The sequence below is a fragment of the Entelurus aequoreus genome, linkage group LG10 (assembly GCF_033978785.1).
Source record: "Entelurus aequoreus isolate RoL-2023_Sb linkage group LG10, RoL_Eaeq_v1.1, whole genome shotgun sequence".
Classification (NCBI taxonomy): Eukaryota; Metazoa; Chordata; class Actinopteri; order Syngnathiformes; family Syngnathidae; genus Entelurus; species Entelurus aequoreus.
Genome location: NC_084740.1, coordinates 61,606,951 through 61,627,789, shown reverse-complemented (window position 1 = coordinate 61,627,789; position 20,839 = coordinate 61,606,951). Strand labels below are relative to the sequence as shown.

Below are 20,839 nucleotides of genomic sequence, written 5' to 3'. Positions count from 1 at the left end.
CTGGACTACAGGCAGGCCAGTCTACTTGGTATTGTCTTGCTGAAATAAGCAGGGGCGTCCATGGTAACGTTGTTTGGATGGCAACATATGTTGCTCCAAAAGCTGTATATACCTTTCAGCATTAATGGTGCCTTCACAGATGTGTAAGTTACCCATGTCTTGGCCACTAATACACCCCCATACCATCACACATGCTGCCTTTTACACTTTCACCCTAGAACAATCCAGATGGTTCTTTTCCTCCTTGGTCCGGAGGACACGACGTCCACAGTTTCCAAAAACAATTTGAAATGTGGACTCGTCAGACCACAGAACACTTTTCCACTTTGTATCAGTCCATCTTAGATGAGCTCGGGCCCAGCGAAGCCGACGGCGTTTCTGGGTGTTGTTGATAAACGGTTTTCGCCTTGCATAGGAGAGTTTTAACTTGCACTTACAGATGTAGCCACCAACTGTAGTTACTGACAGTGGTTTTCTGAAGTGTTCCTGAGCCCATGTGGTGATATCCTTTACACACTGATGTCACTTGTTGATGCAGTACAGCCTGAGGGATGGAAGGTCACGGGCTTAGCTGCTTACGTGCAGTGATTTCTCCACATTCTCTGAACCCTTTGATGATATTACGGAGCGTAGATGGTGAAATCCCTAAATTCCTTGCAATAGCTGCTTGAGAAAGGTTGTTCTTAAACTGTTCAACAATTTGCTCAGGCATTTGTTGACAAAGTGGTGACCCTCGCCCCATCCTTGTTTGTGAATGACTGAGCATTTCATGGAATCTACTTTTATACCCAATCATGGCACCCACCTGTTCCCAATTAGCCTGTTCACCTGTGGGATGTTCCAAATAAGTGTTTGATGAGCATTCCTCAACTTTATCAGTATTTATTGCCACCTTTCCCAACTTCTTTGTCACGTGTTGCTGCCATCAAATTCTAAAGTTAATGATTATTTGCAAAAAAAAAAAAATGTTTATGAGTTTGAACATGAAATATGTTGTCTTTGTAGCATATTCAACTGAATATGGCTTGAAAAGGATTTGCAAATCATTGTATTCCGTTTATATTTACATTTAACACCATTTCCCAACTCATATGGAAACGGGGTTTGTAAGAAAGTCTGCCACAAGAAGTGAGTGACTGCTCGGATGTTGGCTGGCTTACAAATGAGGTACTTCAGCGGTGTGACCGCCGCCCGTATCGCAGTCCTGGTGACATCTTGATTCCTTGCGAGCCAGAGGGGCTGAGATGCTGGTCCACATCCAGATGCCAAGAGACTCTGACCCGGGGGCCTGTGAGCTGCAGGTGAGTGCCAAGGAGGGGATAAGCGAGGAGAGGCGGGGGCTCCCAGGACGGGGGAGGGTGCGAGGCACAAACTGGTAGGTCGAGGTGGTGCCTGCATCTTCAAACCCAAAACTTTGGAGTCCCCCCTCCCCTCCTCTCAGACACAGGCTGACTCAGAGTGAAAAAAGCCTCTCAGAAGCTGGGTGTGCATGCGGACCACCGCAGAAGATGCTCCGCTCTTCATGAGACCACCTCAGACCGGAGTGCAGCTGGTGGGCTGCTGCCGCGCGACTATCCTGATCCTGCTTTTGCTTTTTTAATTGGGACACCTGGGAGAAAGAAATAGTCCACTGTGGGGAGGCAAATGAACGCAAAAGACCGGAGGGGGGTTTCCCCAGGCTGCCCTCAGACCAATGGACAGGCACACAAGTCCTAAGACCTGCTTCTCATCGTAGCAACAAGGGGATCGTCTTTGAAGGATCTTTTCAAAATCAACATGTAAGTGTGCCTCTCATTAATGGCTGCCAAATGCAAAAATGCTCCGTTAGAAGCAAGAAAAAAAAAAGGTTTGTTTTGCAGACTTTCGGGTGGAAGGATGTGCTCGGCGGTCTTACTTCATCAGTGGACTTTGGCCGTGTTCTTGCTGTGTTCTCCGGTGACGCCTCACGGGATGCCGCTGGATGGAGCGAGTAGCAGAATGTGAGTGTTTTGCACTTTTTATGCGCCGATTCCAGTGTGTGAGAAAATTCCATCAAGTTTTAGTCCGGAGAAGACTCTGGACTCTGCAGGTTTGAGCTCAAGCAACACTTGTTTATGCTGCCCCCTACTGGCCTCCACTGACATCTGTCCCACTTAAAGGCCTACTGAAATGATTTTTTTTTTATTTAAACGGGAATAGCAGATCCATTCTATGTGTCATACTTGATCATTTCGCGATATTGCCATATTTTTGCTGAAAGGATTTAGTAGAGAAAATCGACGATAAAGTTCGCAACTTTTGCTCGCTGATAAAAAAAAGCCTTGCCTGTACCGGAAGTAGCGTGACGTCACCGGAGCTAGTATTACTCACAATTCCCCATTGTTTACAATGGAGCGAGAGAGATTCGGACCGAGAAAGTGACGATTACCCCATTAATTTGAGCGAGGATGAAAGATTCGTAGATGAGGAACGTTACAGTGAAGGACTTGAGAGGCAGTGATGGACGTATCTTTTTTCGCTCTGACCGTAACTTAGGTACAAGCTGGCTCATTGGATTCCACACTCTCTCCTTTTTCTATTGTGGATCACGGATTTGTATTTTAAACCACCTCGGATACTATATCCTCTTGAAAATGAGAGTCGAGAACGCGAAATGGACATTTAAAGTGACTTTTATCTCTACGACAATACATCGGTGACACACTTAGCTACTGAGCTAACGTGCTAGCATCGTTCTCAAATGAAGATAGAAACAAAAGAAATAAACCCCTGACTGGAAGGATAGACAGAAGACCAACAATACTATTAAACCATGTACATGTAACTACAAGGTTAAAAATTCTCAGCCTGGTAAGGCTTAACAATGCTGTTGCTAACGACGCTAAGGCTAATTTAGCAACTTATCAACCGGAACTCACAGAACTATGTACTCTCTCCTTTTTATATTGTGTATCACGGATTTGTATTTTAAACCACCTCGGATACTATATCCTCTTGAAAATGAGAGTCGAGAACGCGAAATGGACATTTAAAGTGACTTTTATCTCCACAACAATACATCGGTGACACACTTAGCTACTGAGCTAACGTGCTAGCATCGTTCTCAAATGAAGATAGAAACAAAAGAAATAAACCCCTGACTGGAAGGATAGACAGAAGACCAACAATACTATTAAACCATGTACATGTAACTACACGGTTAAAAATTCTCAGCCTGGTAAGGCTTAACAATGCTGTTGCTAACGACGCTAAGGCTAATTTAGCAACTTAGCAACCGGAACTCACAGAACTATGTACTCTCTCCTTTTTCTATTGTGTATCACGGATTTGTATTTTAAACCACCTCGGATACTATATCCTCTTGAAAATGAGAGTCGAGAACGCGAAATGGACATTTAAAGTGACTTTTATCTCCACAACAATACATCGGTGACACACTTAGCTACTGAGCTAACGTGCTAGCATCGTTCTCAAATGAAGATAGAAACAAAAGAAATAAACCCCTGACTGGAAGGATAGACAGAAGACCAACAATACTATTAAACCATGTACATGTAACTACACGGTTAAAAATTCTCAGCCTGGTAAGGCTTAACAATGCTGTTGCTAACGACGCTAAGGCTAATTTAGCAACTTAGCAACCGGAACTCACAGAACTATGTACTCTCTCCTTTTTCTATTGTGTATCACGGATTTGTATTTTAAACCACCTCGGATACTATATCCTCTTGAAAATGAGAGTCGAGAACGCGAAATGGACATTTAAAGTGACTTTTATCTCCACGACAATACATCGGTGACACACTTAGCTACTGAGCTAACGTGCTAGCATCGTTCTCAAATGAAGATAGAAACAAAATAAATAAACCCCTGACTGGAAGGATAGACAGAAGACCAACAATACTATTAAACCATGTACATGTAACTACACGGTTAAAAATTCTCAGCCTGGTAAGGCTTAACAATGCTGTTGCTAACCACGCTAAGGCTAATTTAGCAACTTAGCAACCGGAACTCACAGAACTATGTACTCTCTCCTTTTTCTAATGTGTATCACAGATTTGTATTTTAAACCACCTCAGATACTATATCCTCTTGAAAATGAGAGTCGAGAACGCGAAATGGACATTTAAAGTGACTTTTATCTCCACGACAATACATCGGTGACACACTTAGCTACTGAGCTAACGTGCTAGCATCGTTCTCAAATGAAGATAGAAACAAAATAAATAAACCCCTGACTGGAAGGATAGACAGAAGACCAACAATACTATTAAACCATGTACATGTAACTACATGGTTAAAAATTCTCAGCCTGGTAAGGCTTAACAATGCTGTTGCTAACGACGCTAAGGCTAATTTAGCAACTTAGCAACCGGAACTCACAGAACTATGTACTCTCTCCTTTTTCTATTGTGTATCACGGATTTGTATTTTAAACCACCTCGGATACTATATCCTCTTGAAAATGAGAGTCGAGAACACGAAATGGACATTTAAAGTGACTTTTATCTCCACGACAATACATCGGTGACACACTTAGCTACTGAGCTAACGTGCTAGCATCGTTCTCAAATGAAGATAGAAACAAAATAAATAAACCCCTGACTGGAAGGATAGACAGAAGACCAACAATACTATTAAACCATGTACATGTAACTACACGGTTAAAAATTCTCAGCCTGGTAAGGCTTAACAATGCTGTTGCTAACGACGCTAAGGCTAATTTAGCAACTTAGCAACCGGAACTCACAGAACTATGTACTCTCTCCTTTTTATATTGTGTATCACGGATTTGTATTTTAAACCACCTCGGATACTATATCCTCTTGAAAATGAGAGTCGAGAACGCGAAATGGACATTTAAAGTGACTTTTATCTCCACAACAATACATCGGTGACACACTTAGCTACTGAGCTAACGTGCTAGCATCGTTCTCAAATGAAGATAGAAACAAAAGAAATAAACCCCTGACTGGAAGGATAGACAGAAGACCAACAATACTATTAAACCATGTACATGTAACTACACGGTTAAAAATTCTCAGCCTGGTAAGGCTTAACAATGCTGTTGCTAACGACGCTAAGGCTAATTTAGCAACTTAGCAACCGGAACTCACAGAACTATGTACTCTCTCCTTTTTCTATTGTGTATCACGGATTTGTATTTTAAACCACCTCGGATACTATATCCTCTTGAAAATGAGAGTCGAGAACGCGAAATGGACATTTAAAGTGACTTTTATCTCCACAACAATACATCGGTGACACACTTAGCTACTGAGCTAACGTGCTAGCATCGTTCTCAAATGAAGATAGAAACAAAAGAAATAAACCCCTGACTGGAAGGATAGACAGAAGACCAACAATACTATTAAACCATGTACATGTAACTACACGGTTAAAAATTCTCAGCCTGGTAAGGCTTAACAATGCTGTTGCTAACGACGCTAAGGCTAATTTAGCAACTTAGCAACCGGAACTCACAGAACTATGTACTCTCTCCTTTTTCTATTGTGTATCACGGATTTGTATTTTAAACCACCTCGGATACTATATCCTCTTGAAAATGAGAGTCGAGAACGCGAAATGGACATTTAAAGTGACTTTTATCTCCACGACAATACATCGGTGACACACTTAGCTACTGAGCTAACGTGCTAGCATCGTTCTCAAATGAAGATAGAAACAAAATAAATAAACCCCTGACTGGAAGGATAGACAGAAGACCAACAATACTATTAAACCATGTACATGTAACTACACGGTTAAAAATTCTCAGCCTGGTAAGGCTTAACAATGCTGTTGCTAACCACGCTAAGGCTAATTTAGCAACTTAGCAACCGGAACTCACAGAACTATGTACTCTCTCCTTTTTCTAATGTGTATCACAGATTTGTATTTTAAACCACCTCAGATACTATATCCTCTTGAAAATGAGAGTCGAGAACGCGAAATGGACATTTAAAGTGACTTTTATCTCCACGACAATACATCGGTGACACACTTAGCTACTGAGCTAACGTGCTAGCATCGTTCTCAAATGAAGATAGAAACAAAATAAATAAACCCCTGACTGGAAGGATAGACAGAAGACCAACAATACTATTAAACCATGTACATGTAACTACACGGTTAAAAATTCTCAGCCTGGTAAGGCTTAACAATGCTGTTGCTAACGACGCTAAGGCTAATTTAGCAACTTAGCAACCGGAACTCACAGAACTATGTACTCTCTCCTTTTTCTAATGTGTATCACGGATTTGTATTTTAAACCACCTCAGATACTATATCCTCTTGAAAATGAGAGTCGAGAACGCGAAATGGACATTTAAAGTGACTTTTATCTCCACGACAATACATCGGTGACACACTTAGCTACTGAGCTAACGTGCTAGCATCGTTCTCAAATGAAGATAGAAACAAAATAAATAAACCCCTGACTGGAAGGATAGACAGAAGACCAACAATACTATTAAACCATGTACATGTAACTACATGGTTAAAAATTCTCAGCCTGGTAAGGCTTAACAATGCTGTTGCTAACGACGCTAAGGCTAATTTAGCAACTTAGCAACCGGAACTCACAGAACTATGTACTCTCTCCTTTTTCTATTGTGTATCACGGATTTGTATTTTAAACCACCTCGGATACTATATCCTCTTGAAAATGAGAGTCGAGAACACGAAATGGACATTTAAAGTGACTTTTATCTCCACGACAATACATCGGTGACAAACTTAGCTACTGAGCTAACGTGCTAGCATCGTTCTCAAATGAAGATAGAAACAAAATAAATAAACCCCTGACTGGAAGGATAGACAGAAGACCAACAATACTATTAAACCATGTACATGTAACTACACGGTTAAAAATTCTCAGCCTGGTAAGGCTTAACAATGCTGTTGCTAACGACGCTAAGGCTAATTTAGCAACTTAGCAACCGGAACTCACAGAACTATGTACTCTCTCCTTTTTCTATTGTGTATCACGGATTTGTATTTTAAACCACCTCGGATACTATATCCTCTTGAAAATGAGAGTCGAGAACGCGAAATGGACATTTAAAGTGACTTTTATCTCCACGGCAATACATCGGTGACACACTTAGCTACTGAGCTAACGTGCTAGCATCGTTCTCAAATGAAGATAGAAACAAAATAAATAAACCCCTGACTGGAAGGATAGACAGAAGACCAACAATACTATTAAACCATGTACATGTAACTACATGGTTAAAAATTGTCAGCCTGGTAAGGATTAACAATGCTGTTGCTAACCACGCTAAGGCTAATTTAGCAACTTAGCAACCGGAACTCACAGAACTATGTACTCTCTCCTTTTTCTATTGTGTATCACGGATTTGTATTTTAAACCACCTCGGATACTATATCCTCTTGAAAATGAGAGTCGAGAACGCGAAATGGACATTTAAAGTGACTTTTATCTCCAAGACAATACATCGGTGACACACTTAGCTACTGAGCTAACATGCTAGCATCGTTCTCAAATGAAGATAGAAACAAAATAAATAAACCCCTGACTGGAAGGATAGACAGAAGACCAACAATACTATTAAACCATGTACATGTAACTACACGGTTAAAAATTCTCAGCCTGGTAAGGCTTAACAATGCTGTTGCTAACGACGCTAAGGCTAATTTAGCAACTTAGCAACCGGACCTCACAGAACTATGATAAAACATTAGCGCTCCACCTACGCCAGCCAGCCCTCATCTTCCCATCAACAGCCGTGCTCACCTGCGTTCCAGCGATCGACGGCGCGACGAAGGACTTCATCCGTGGGTTTGGCGGCAAGCATCAGCTAGGCGTCTTCTATCAGGGTAAGTAGTCCTTGTTGTGTTGCTGTAAGTATTGTACTTAGCCGCTAATACACCGATCGATCCCACCTACAACGTTCTTCTTTGCAGCCTCCATTGTTCATTAAACAAATTGCAAAAGATTCACCAACACAGAAGTCCAGAATACTGTGGAATTTTGTCGAAGAAAACAAGAGGTTTTTGTATCGGGTCCGATGGGGTCCAACCACTTCCGTGGATTTTGTGACGTCACGCGCATAAGTCATATCCAAAGGAGATTTTCAACCGGAAGTGTGGCGGGAATTTTAAAATGTCACTTTATAAGTTAACACGGCCGTATTGGCATGTGTTGCAATGTTAAGATTTCATCATTGATATATAAACTATCAGACTGCGTGGTCGCTAGTAGTGGCTTTCAGTAGGCCTTTAATGCAGACACAGTAGGGCTCCGTGAGGTGTTGAAAACAAACATCTCTCCTCATGCAAAAACCCTGACTTTGTCTATGTTGGCAGGAGGAGGTCGGTGAGCCACGCCCAGCTGATGCACGACAAGGGCCGCAGCATGCAGGAGTTCAAGCGCCGCCTGTGGCTGCAGGAGCTGCTGGACGAGGTGCACACGGCCCGCGAGCAGTCGCCGCCCGTGCAGAACAGGACCCCCGACTTCAGCGGGAACGACCTCCACCTCCAGAAGCCCCCGGAGGCCACCAAGAACCTCCCCCACAGGTTCCGGCCCGAGCAGGAGGGCCCCAACCTGCCGCAGGAGACCAACAAGGCGCTGGCTTACAAGGACCAGCCGCTGAAGGTGGCCACCAAGAGGAAAAAAAAGGCCAGGCTGGGCCGGCGCCGAGAGGGCGACAAGAAGCGCAGGCGGGCCCGCTCGGCTCGGACTGGAGGCTGAGACGGGTGGAGCACCAGAAGACACTGACACCAACCGGGGCTCCTTTTGCGGCCTTTTGCTTGTATGATAGATTTTTTTTTTGCCTTTGTATTTTTTAATGGCACCTCTCAGTTCCAACATCTCCATATTTATTTGGACAACCTTCACAACCATCACCTGGAACATCCGCCATAATTTATTTCCTTTTTGAAAGTCTCTATTTATTTGGTGAATGTATGGTGGTGCTGCTGACTGAATCCATAATGCACTTTAGTTCTGTCACGTACATGGATGTTCTTTTGTGGTCCCGCTTTCCTTTCCCGCCTAAGATCTCTCCTGGAGGTAATTTATTGTCCAACCCACTCTCATCACGTATATAGTTTATATTTTTATAGAAGGAGTCGGGGGCTGTCAGTCATTTAATGTTCTTGACTTGCACTGAGAGCTTATAAATGTACGTTATTATTCATCATCAAGCATTAAAAATGTAGTTATAAGGACTGATTAGTGCTGCTTTGCTTTCTCAAGCCCCTGCTATCATTTATTTGGATGCCATTATTATAATCTTGCATTTTCTGGACAAAAAAACAGGGTTTTCAGCAAATTTATAGACTCTGTCAAACATCTTGGGTCCACTGAACAATTCTGAGAGCAAAGATGGATATTTTTATGGATGTATTTTCTTTCTTGAAATCTGTTCAGATAAATTTGCCACAATTTGATCTATTTTTAGTTAGTTTAGTAGAATTTGGCACAAAAAAAATGTGCTGCGATTGGAACATAATACAGTAGAATATTTGTAATTCAAAAACAAAAAGACACAAGATTTGTAATTTATTAGATAGAAGCTTCCTTTAAAAAAAATATATATATATATATATACATATATATATATATATATATATATATATATATATATATATATACATTTTATCTATTAACCTTCAAAATATTTGCATATTTCTTCTGTTTAAAATTTTTTTGGTATTAAATTGCACTAAACTAATGAGGTTTTATTTTGATTATATATATATATATATATATATATATATATATATATATATATATATATATATATATTTATATATATATATATATATATATATATATATATATATATATATATATATATATATATATATATATATTTATATATATATATATTTATATATATATATATATATATATATATATATATATATATATATATATATATATATATATATATATATATATATATATATATATATATACATTTTATCTATTAACCTTCAAAATATTTCCATATTTCTTCTGTTTAAATTTTTTTTGGTATTAAATTGCACTAAACTAATGAGGTTTTATTTTTATATATATATATATATATATATATATATATATATATATATATATATATATATATATATATATATATATATATATATATATATATATATATATATATATATATATATATATATATATATATATATATATATATATATAAATACATTTTATCTATTAACCTTTAAAATATTTCCATATTTCTTGTTTAAAATTTTTTTTTTATTAAATTGCACTAAACTAATGAGGTTTTATTTGTATTATATATATATATATATATATATATATATATATATATATATATATATATATATATATATATACATTTTATCTATTAACCTTTAAAATATTTCCATATTTCTTGTTTAAATTTTTTTTTTTTATTAAATTGCACTAAACTAATGAGGTTTTATTTGTATTATATATATATATATATATATATATATATATATATATATATATATATATATATATATATATATATATATATATATATATATATATATATATATATATATATATATACATATATATATATATATATATATATATATATATAGAAGGTGGGGTTCAATCCCCACCTTCTACCATCCTAGTCATGTCCGTTGTGTCCTTGGGCAAGACACTTCACCCTTGCTCCTGATGGCTGCTGGTTAGCGCCTCGCATGGCAGCTCCCGCCGTGAAAAATTCCTAGTTTGTGAACCCGTTCTCAAACAATGGCAATAAAACTATTCTGATTCTGATTCTGATTCTGATTCTGAATGTGGAAATAGTGTCAAAGCACTTTGAGTACCTTGAAGGTAGAAAAGCGCTATACAAGTACAACCCATTTATCATTTATATATATATATATATATATATATATATATATATATATATATATATATATATATATATATACATATATATATATATATATATATATATATATATATATATATATATATATATATATATATATATATATATATATATATATATTTGTTTGATGGAAACATAGACATACTTTTTTTGCCCATAGAAACATAAAAATAAAACCTCATTAGTTTAGTGCAATTTCATAAAAACCAAAAAATTAAACAGAAGAAATATGCAAATATTTTGGAGGTTATTAGATAAAATTGTGTTTAATGAAAATAATATTATTTTACTACGTGGAAACATCAATTAGACAAGATTGCATTTGTTGTTTTAGTAGGATTTGGTACAAATAAATAAGCAACAATTTAGAAAGCACATTTTGGGGGGTTATTAAAGACAATTTGCAAAGTAAAAATGTTTCCAAAATGCTCTCCCTAAATAAATGTAAACATTTGCAGTGATGAAGTTTGTTTTTAAAGGGGACCTGTTATGTGTGTCCTCCTCCTTTGACCTCTGGATGTTGTTCCAATGTCCTCTTAAACCAGGGGTCGGCAACCCGCGGCTCCGGAGCCGCATGCGGCTCCTTGACCACTCTGATGCGGCTCAGCTACATGCATGCCGACCCCCTCGATTTTCCCAGGAGACTTATTGATGGCAGTGTCTCTCATAGAATACTCCCAGGGAAAAATAATCCTATTAACACTGTAATTACTATATAAAGGGCGTGCCCTAATTGCACTACAGTAATTGACCTCTATAGCATTTACTTACAGCATGCCAGGCCAGCCACATGTTGCATGTTGTTATTACTTGCTCACACAGGAGACAGCAAAGCATACTTACTCATCAGCCACACAGCTTACACTGACGGTAGCCGTATCAAACAACTTCAACATTGTTACGTTACAAATATGCGCCACACTGTGAACCCACACCAAAAAAGAATGAAAAACACATTTCTGGAGAACATCCCACTGTAACACAACATAAACACAACACAACCATTACCCAGAATCCCATGCAGTCCTAACTCTTCCGGTCTACATTATACACCCCGCTACCACCAAATCCCCCCACACATCAACCCCCCCCCCCCCTCTTCGTGGTTGGTTGAGCGGAAGAGTTAGGGCTGCATGGGATTCTGGGTATTGGTACCGTCAGTGTAAGATGTGTGGCTGTTGATTTACTAGCCTTGCTGTCTCTTACGTGAGCAAGCTAAAGCTGCATTCCACTTGTGGCCAAGCAGGTACACTGATTGGGCAGACTGTAGAGGGCGCCAAATGCAGTGTCATCACACTGTGATATTCGGGAGTCTCCCGGGAAAAATGAGAGGGTTGGCAAGTGTGACGCAAGCGACATTCATCCAAAACTCGCGGGCTGCACTAACATCAAATTCCCACATTAAAGTGCGTACCGGTGCGTGTGTCTGAGACCCCTGGTTAACATAGCACAAAGCGTCTAAGCTTTGTATGCGGTGTTTTTCATTTTAAATTTTAAAAACATTTTTGTGGCTCCCATTACTTTCTTTAATGTGTGAAACTTGCCAAAATGGCTCTTTGAGTGGTAAAGGTTGCCGACCCCTGTCTTAAACCATGCCAAATAATAAGGTTCATGCTGTTTTGGATCCATCTTTACCAGTTTTGGCTTGTCATGCAGTCCTGACAAAAGTGTTGGATACAAGTTCACCTTGAGTGCCCCTCAAATATATGTTCAATCATTTGTTTTTGGACAAGAAATGACTCATTTCAATCCCAACAGCTTTTGAAAGAATGTTTTGGTAGCAGACAAAAACATTCCAACCTTCACAGCTTGGTACTGAGCCAAGACAAAAGTCTCATCCTGTGATGCACCTGATCCTAGATCACACCTGATCCTAGATCACAGCCTCACCTGTGGTCATTCATTGATCAATCAATTAGTGAGGGTGTGTAAAAAAATAACCCAGCACACCGGACCTTCGCAGCAACTGCAACTTGGCTTGTGATGCCTAAGATTCACCCGGAGACCAAAGCGTTGAAGACCAGGGGCCGCACTTATCAAGCTTCTTAGAATTACTCCTAAGAAGTCTGCTAAGAGTTGACTTAAGAGTAAATAAATTCTTCGCTGAAAGCTGCACTTAAAAGTTAGTTATCAAGCGTCTTACTCACACGTTCAGCGAAGTGTAGGACTGAATCTTAAGTGTCACACTCAGAGCTGAATTACGACATTACTATGTGCCGTAAACGGAATTTTAGGTGACGTCATTTCTGTGTCCATAGAAATGACCAATCACGGAAGGGAATCCGTTGTCTAAGAATAAAGAAATATCTTGGAAATATTTAAGTGGAAAATGGGAGTTTATATTTTGACAATAAACTACAAAATAATACAAAACAAACTAGTCCCCGCCGGCACTCACGCTACCGCTCCCTCTCTTCTATCGCCCACACACTCACTGACGTCACTCACCTCACGGCCACACACATACGCTACTGTCATAACATTTTCTTTCCAATTCATTAATTAGGCAACTAATTTGAAACTGGTGTGGGTGGCTCTATATATACTAGCCCACTGCAACCACATGCAGAAATCAACAAAGAATCGAAAAGTATTAAATCTGTGACAAAAATAATATCCGCTCTGTCTAAACGATACCGTTTGATCAGCTGCTCGTCATCAAAAAAAACAAAAAACATTGTTCCGTTCCCTGAACGTTCGCACACGTCTCTCTCGCCTCAGTGCCGTCCCCTGCTGGCAACTCCTAACCACTTAAGACACCTCTGAAGGTCTCTTAAATATCGTGGAGAGTAGGAGTGATTCTTAGACTTAAGAACGTTGATAAAAAGCTTTTATTCTTAAGTTTGAGAGTAGGACTAAATTTCGCAAATTCTCAGGACTTAAGTGTAAAATGGCACTCTAAGAAGCTTGATAAGTACGGCCCCAGATCTGCTGCTGAGTTACTCAGCGTCAAGTAGAAGAAGATGTGAAGGGACTGGAGATGTTTTTGACCAGCCCAGGTCCATCAGACAACTGCTCGGCAAAACCATTTGTTGGCTGGAAAATCCAAGGCCAGCCCCCGTTCTAAATCCTCACCTCAAGTCCCTACAACAGTTTGGAGAATTCTGTCTCTAGAGAAAAGCGCTATATAAATATAATTCACTTAAATTCACTTCATGGTCCAATCAGTGCCCAGAAAGCAGCACTAAAAAAGGCAATTAGAAAAAACGTGTTTGCCAAGACTTGCTGAAAGGATGGACACTGGAGTGGGGCTGGAAAGGGCTGGAAAGTTTCCCCGAAATTTGCCTCAGGAAGTTTGGAAATATTGACCATTTTTTAATTATTCGGAGTTGGACACCGTCCATGGGAATTACTGGGAATATCAGAATCAGAATCAGAATCAGAATAGTTTTATTGCCATTGTTTGAGAACGGGTTCACAAACTAGGAATTTTTCTTGGTGCAAACGTGCAACATAAAACACATATAACACATATTTGGTATAAAAAGAACTGTGACTGAGCTATCAGATAGACTTAGAAGGGATTCAAGGAATTCAAGGAGCTGCTGTTAGGAGTTATTGTTCATTTGCCTGATGGCCGAGGGGAAAAAACTGTTGAGGTGGCAGGAGGTGTGGGTCTGGATGGAGCGTAGTCTCCTGCCTGAGGGGAGAGGGGAGAATAGTTTGTGTCCAGGGTGAGAAGAGTCAGCTGTGATCCGACCCACACGTCCTGGAGGAGAACAGGTCCTGGAGGGATGGGAGCTTGCAGCCAATCACCTTCTCAGCAGCACGTACCATGCGCTGCAGTCGATGCTTATCCTGGACTGTGGCACCGGAGAACCACACTGTGATGGAGGAGGTCAGGATGGACTCTATGATGACTGAGTAAAACTGCACCAGCATCTCGGTCGGCACCTTAAGTTTCCTCAGCTGCCGCAGGAAGTACATCCTCTCCTGGGCCTTCTTGATGAGGGAGCTGATGGTCGGCTCCCACTTGAGGTCCTGGGTGATGGTGGTGCCCAAGAAACGGAAGGAGTCCACACTGGGGACGGGGGTGGAAGAGTCAATCAGGGTGAGGGGGGATGGTGGGGCTGTGACTTTCCTGAAGTCCATGATCATCTCCACTGTTTTCTGGGCGTTCAGCTCCAGGTTGTTGAGGCTGCACCAGGACGTCAGCCGGTCCACCTCTCTCCTGTAGGCGGACTCATCGCCATCCGAGATGAGCCCGATGCAGGTGGTGTCATCCGCAAACTTGAGCAGTTTTACGGATTGGTGACTGGAGGTGCAGCAGTTTGTATACAGGGAGAAGAGCCAGGGGGAGAGTACACAGCCCTGAGGAGTACCAGTATATGGGAGTTAATGGGGAATTACAATAAAGATATATTATTGGGCACTTGTCTCATACTTGCCAACTTTGAGACCTCCGATTTCAGGAGATTGGGGGGTATTCCGGGGGGGTTTAAAGGGGGAGGACTATATTTATAGCTAGAATTCACTGAAATTAAAGTATTTCTTATATATACACTACTGTTCAAAAGTTTGGGGTCACATTAAAATGTCCTTATTTTTCAATGAAGATAACTTTAAACTATTCTTAACTTGAAAGAAATACACTCTATACATTGCTAATGTGGTAAATGACTATTCTAGCTGCAAATGTCTGCTATTTGGTGCAATATCTACATAGGTGTATAGAGGCCCATTTCCGGCAACTATCACTCCAGTGTTCCAATGGTACAATGTGTTTGCTCATTGGCTCAGAAGGCTAATTGATGATTAGAAAACCCTTGTGCAATCATGTTCACACATCTGAAAACACTTTAGCTCCTTACAGAAGCTACAAAACTGACCTTCCTTTGAGCAGATTGACTTTCTGGAGCATCACATTTGTGGGGTCAATTAAACGCTAAAAATGGCCAGAAAAAGAGAACTTTCATCTGAAACTCGACAGTCTATTCTTGTTCTTAGAAATGAAGGCTATTCCACTAAATTGTTTGGGTGACCCCAAACTTTTGAACAGTAGTGTATATATAGTACAGTACACAGTAATGAAAACACAGTTGTTCTACTAACTGTACTGTACTTGCTGCTTACTTTAAAAGAAAAATAACACTTACCTTTCACTATTTGAGTAGCTTTTGTTCTGCCATTTGAGTACTGGCGAGCGATCTCTGAATCCGGGAACATATCCTTCACGGATTTGTTGAAAACATCCGCAAATGAGAACGGGATGTTGCTCGTAAGGTGGCCCATAATACTGCCTTGTGCTTCTCTGACCGTTCATGAGTGACTAAATCCACTCCGCCACCGTGTTATGGGTTATAGATAAAGCTATGGATAACGGAGACATATATAATAGTCTCCTTTTCAGGTGAGAGGACGCTAAAGGCAGTGCCCTCAATATTCTTTGTCCGGCTGGAAATTTTGGACATGACTACTTGCCATAGTTTTGTAGCAATGCATGATGGGAATGGGGATGTTGTGTGTCAGTGTATTAACGTGCCGGCTGGAATAAACACACGCTGAGAAATAGCTTTGGCCTGCCTACTTTATGGGTTATAGATAAAGCTATGGATAACAGAGACATATATAATAGTCTCCTTTTCAGGTGAGAGGACGCTAAAGGCAGTGCCTTTAAGGCACGCCCCCAATATAGTTGTAAGGCTGGAAATCGGGAGAAATTCGGGAGAATGGTTGTCCCGGGAGATTTTCGGGAGAGGCACTGAAATTCGGGAGTTTCCCGGAAAATTCAGGAGGGTTGGCAAGATGAAGCATGTTGCATTCAATGTTTATTCCTCTTAATTTCCCGTTAATTCCCATGGAAAGTTTCCAACTTTGAATATTCCCGGAATTTTGCAACCGTACACTGGAGATACCAAATATTGCAGGAGACTTGCTGGAGCTGGCAATGGATCTGAGACTCGCCCAGACAACAGTTAAGTCAGGTGGTGGGAACAGTCCTGGTCCAGTAAGGAGTGTGTGGGAGAAGGTCAAACATTAGCCACCTCTTACATTCCAAAGCATAGAAGAGTTGACATTTGGCGCTCCATGGCATACTTCCATCAGGGTTCCTCCCGGCCAAGAAGATCCAGGTGCTCCAGGACTGACCAGACATGAACATCATTGGGCAGAGTGAAAGAAGAATCCTGGAAAACAAAACCAAACCATCTTGATGAAGTGAATCATTGTTGAAGCTGCTGGAAGTCATACATGATACTCAATACCTTCTCACAGCACCACCGCGTCATATTAGGCAACACATTTTTGGATTGGAAGTCAACTATTTGTTCAATTACTTGCCAAAAACCACACCTTTCTGTGGTCATTCAATAATCAATACTGATTTATTTCAGTATATTAAACATAATAGCCTTCATTTGAGCACTTTCTAAAAACCATTGGATGAATTAAAAGTCAGGTTATAAACGGTAGTTTCTACAAAATGGACAAGTTGAGTCAGGGACTGTGCGGGCAAAGCCAAGGAAACACTTTGGAAGTTCTATTGCTCGGCACCGCTCCGTTGTCTGCAACCATGAAAACACTCAGCACCTTCAACAACGGCCTTAAGGTACAAACCCCGTTTCCATATGAGTTGGGAAATGGTGTTAGATGTAAATATAAACAGAATACAATGATTTGCAAATCCTTTTCAAGCCATATTCAGTTGAATATGCTACAAAGACAACATATTTCATGTTCAAACTGATAAACATTTGTTTTTTTTGCAAATAATCATTAACTTTAGAATTTGATGGCAGCAACACGTGACAAAGAAGTTGGGAAAGGTGGCAATAAATACTGATAAAGTTGAGGAATGCTCATCAAACACTTATTTGGAACATCCCACAGGTGAACAGGCAAATTGGGAACAGGTGGGTGCCATGATTGGGTATAAAAGTAGATTCCATGAAATGCTCAGTCATTCACAAACAAGGATGGGGCGAGGGTCACCACTTTGTCAACAAATGCCTGAGCAAATTGTTGAACGGTTTAAGAACAACCTTTCTCAAGCAGCTATTGCAAGGAATTTAGGGATTTCCCCATCTACGCTCCGTAATATCATCAAAGGGTTCAGAGAATGTGGAGAAATCACTGCACGTAAGCAGCTAAGCCCGTGACCTTCCATCCCTCAGGCTGTACTGCATCAACAAGCCACATCAGTGTGTAAAGGATATCACCACATGGAACACTTCAGAAACCCACTGTCAGTAACTACAGTTGGTCGCTACATCTGTAAGTGCAAGTTAAGACTCTCCTATGCAAGGCGAAAACCGTTTATCAACAACACCCAGAAACGCCGTCGGCTTCGCTGGGCCTGAGCTCATCTAAGATGGACTGATACAAAGTGGAAAAGTGTTCTGTGGTCTGACGAGTCCACATTTCACATTGTTTTTGGAAACTGTGGACGTCGTGTCCTCCGGACCAAAGAGGAAAAGAACCATCCGGATTGGTATAGGCGCAAAGTGTAAAAGGCAGCATGTGTGATGGTATGGGGGTGTATTAGTGGCCAAGACATGGGTAACTTACACATCTGTGAAGGCACCATTAATGCTGAAAGGTACATACAGCTTTTGGAGCAACATATGTTGCCATCCAAGCAACGTTACCATGGACGCCCCTGCTTATTTCAGCAAGACAATGCCAAGCCAGGTGTTACATCAACGTGGCTTCATAGTAAAAGAGTGCGGGTACTACACTGGCCTGCCTGTAGTCCAGACCTGTCTCCCATTGAAAATGTGTGGCACCTAAAATAGCAGAAGGGAGACCCCCGGACTGTTGAACAACTTAAGCTGTACATCAAGCAAGAATGGGAAAGAATTCCACTTCAAAAATGTGTCTGCTCAGTTCCCAAACCTTTACTGAGTGTTGTTAAAAGGAAAGGCCATGTAACACAGTGGTGAACATGCCCTTTCCCAACTACTTTGGCACGTGTTGCAGCCATGAAATACGATAACAATTTTTGTTGATATTTTGCTTTTGAAAGAAAAATGAAATGAAGCTATGACATGTGTCCACTAACAACATCAAATAGCCAAGATACCATTTATTTTGTTGTTGGTAGTTTAGTAGGATTTGGTACAAAAATGTACAGCAATTAGAAATAAAATAGACATATTTTGAGGTTTATTGAGAGGTTTGCTTGACAAAAATCAATCCAAAAATAATAATAGATTTCCTAGAACATACATTAAATAACCACAATTGCATGTACTTTCAATGAGCTTAGTCACTCGTGAGATTTGGTACAAACGGATAAAAAAACATCTGAAAATATGGCGGGAATATGGTGGGGGGTTATTAGAGATACATTTGTCGTGTATTTTAAAAAATTATTAAGCAGGTAAACGATGGTAATAAATAATGATGATGCATGATAACAATAATAATAATAATAATACTAATAATAATAATATGCTCTGACTGATTGTTAGTGGAAATTAAGTATTTGTAAGACAGGTGATGTTGGACCACAGTGTGGAGGGAAGACGCACCATTTCCAAAAAAAACAAAACAAAAAAAAAAGCTTTTCTGCTTCTTTCCATGTTGCTGCTCGAAAAAGGGTTTTAAAAAAAAATATATATATATATATATGTATTATATTGCTTAAATTGTCATTTAGCGATGACATATGGTCTGAGCAGCTTTGATTTGAAACAAACCATATTGTTGTTGACACACACACACACACACACACACACACACACACACACACACACACACACACACACACACACACACACACACACACACACACACACACACACACACACACACACACACACACACACACACACACACACACACACACACAGGGTAGAGAATAATGCCAGGGACGGTGAATGCATCACGCTCTGCTACATCCGGTGCTATAAGAGCATGGGCCATTAGCTGACACGGTCATAAACGCTGCAGAATAGCTGATAAAGCCTTGAAAATCAATCAAAACATCAGAATGAGGAAGAGCAAAAGTGACCAATCATCAATAAGTCTCTTTCTGGAAAGTCTAGGATGTTTTTTGGCCGAATACATGCAGTATAATGTAGTCAAATACATGCAGTATAATGTAGTCAAATACATGCAGTATAATGTAGTCAAATACATGCAGTATAATGTAGTCAAATACATGCAGTATAATGTAGTCAAATACATGCAGTATAATGTAGTCAAATACATGCAGTATAATGTAGTCAAATACATGCAGTATAATGTAGTCAAATACATGCAGTATAATGTAGTCAAATACATGCAGTATAATGTAGTCAAATACATGCAGTATAATGTAGTCAAATACATGCAGTATAATGTAGTCAGATACATGCAGTATAATGTAGTCAAATACATGCAGTATAATGTAGTCAAATACATGCAGTATAATGTAGTCAGATACATGCAGTATAATGTAGTCAAATACATGCAGTATAATGTAGTCAAATACGTGCAGTATAATGTAGTCAAATACATGCAGTATAATGTAGTCAAATACATGCAGTATAATGTAGTCAAATACATGCAGTATAATGTAGTCAAATACGTGCAGTATAATGTAGTCAAATACATGCAGTATAATGTAGTCAAATACATGCAGTATAATGTAGTCAGATACATGCAGTATAATGTAGTCAAATACATGCAGTATAATGTAGTCAAATACATGTAGTATAATGTAGTCGAATACATGCAGTATAATGTAGTCAGATACATGCAGTATAATGTAGTCAGATACATGCAGTATAATGTAGTCAGATACATGCAGTATAATGTAGTCAAATACATGCAGTATAATGTAGTCAAATACTTGCAGTATAATGTAGTCAAATACATGCAGTATAATGTAGTCAAATACTTGCAGTATAATGTAGTCAAATACATGCAGTATAATGTAGTCAAATACTTGCAGTATAATGTAGTCAAATACGTGCAGTATAATGTAGTCAAATACGTGCAGTATAATGTAGTCAGATACATGCAGTATAATGTAGTCAGATACATGCAGTATA

At 39.7% G+C, this 20,839-nt stretch overlaps 1 protein-coding gene across 1 annotated transcript; it reads left to right on the top strand.

The window, feature by feature from the left end:
* Nucleotides 1-1,473: 1,473 nt before the first annotated feature.
* Nucleotides 1,474-9,262, top strand: LOC133658046 (parathyroid hormone-related protein-like). Its single transcript, XM_062059655.1, has 3 exons — nt 1,474-1,778; nt 1,860-1,979; nt 8,314-9,262. The coding sequence occupies exons 2-3, from the start codon at nt 1,876-1,878 to the stop codon at nt 8,696-8,698; spliced, it is 489 nt and encodes a 162-aa protein (XP_061915639.1). The 5' UTR covers nt 1,474-1,778; nt 1,860-1,875; the 3' UTR covers nt 8,699-9,262.
* Nucleotides 9,263-20,839: the final 11,577 nt, after the last annotated feature.

Excerpts from the sequence above, each read along its gene's own strand:
- LOC133658046 (XM_062059655.1), top strand. The coding sequence starts at position 1,876 with ATGTGCTCGGCGGTCTTACTTCATCAGTGGACTTTGGCCGTGTTCTTG. Across the intron at positions 1,980-8,313 it reads GATGGAGCGAGTAGCAGAAT|GAGGAGGTCGGTGAGCCACG; the intron begins GTGAGTGTTTTG and ends CTATGTTGGCAG.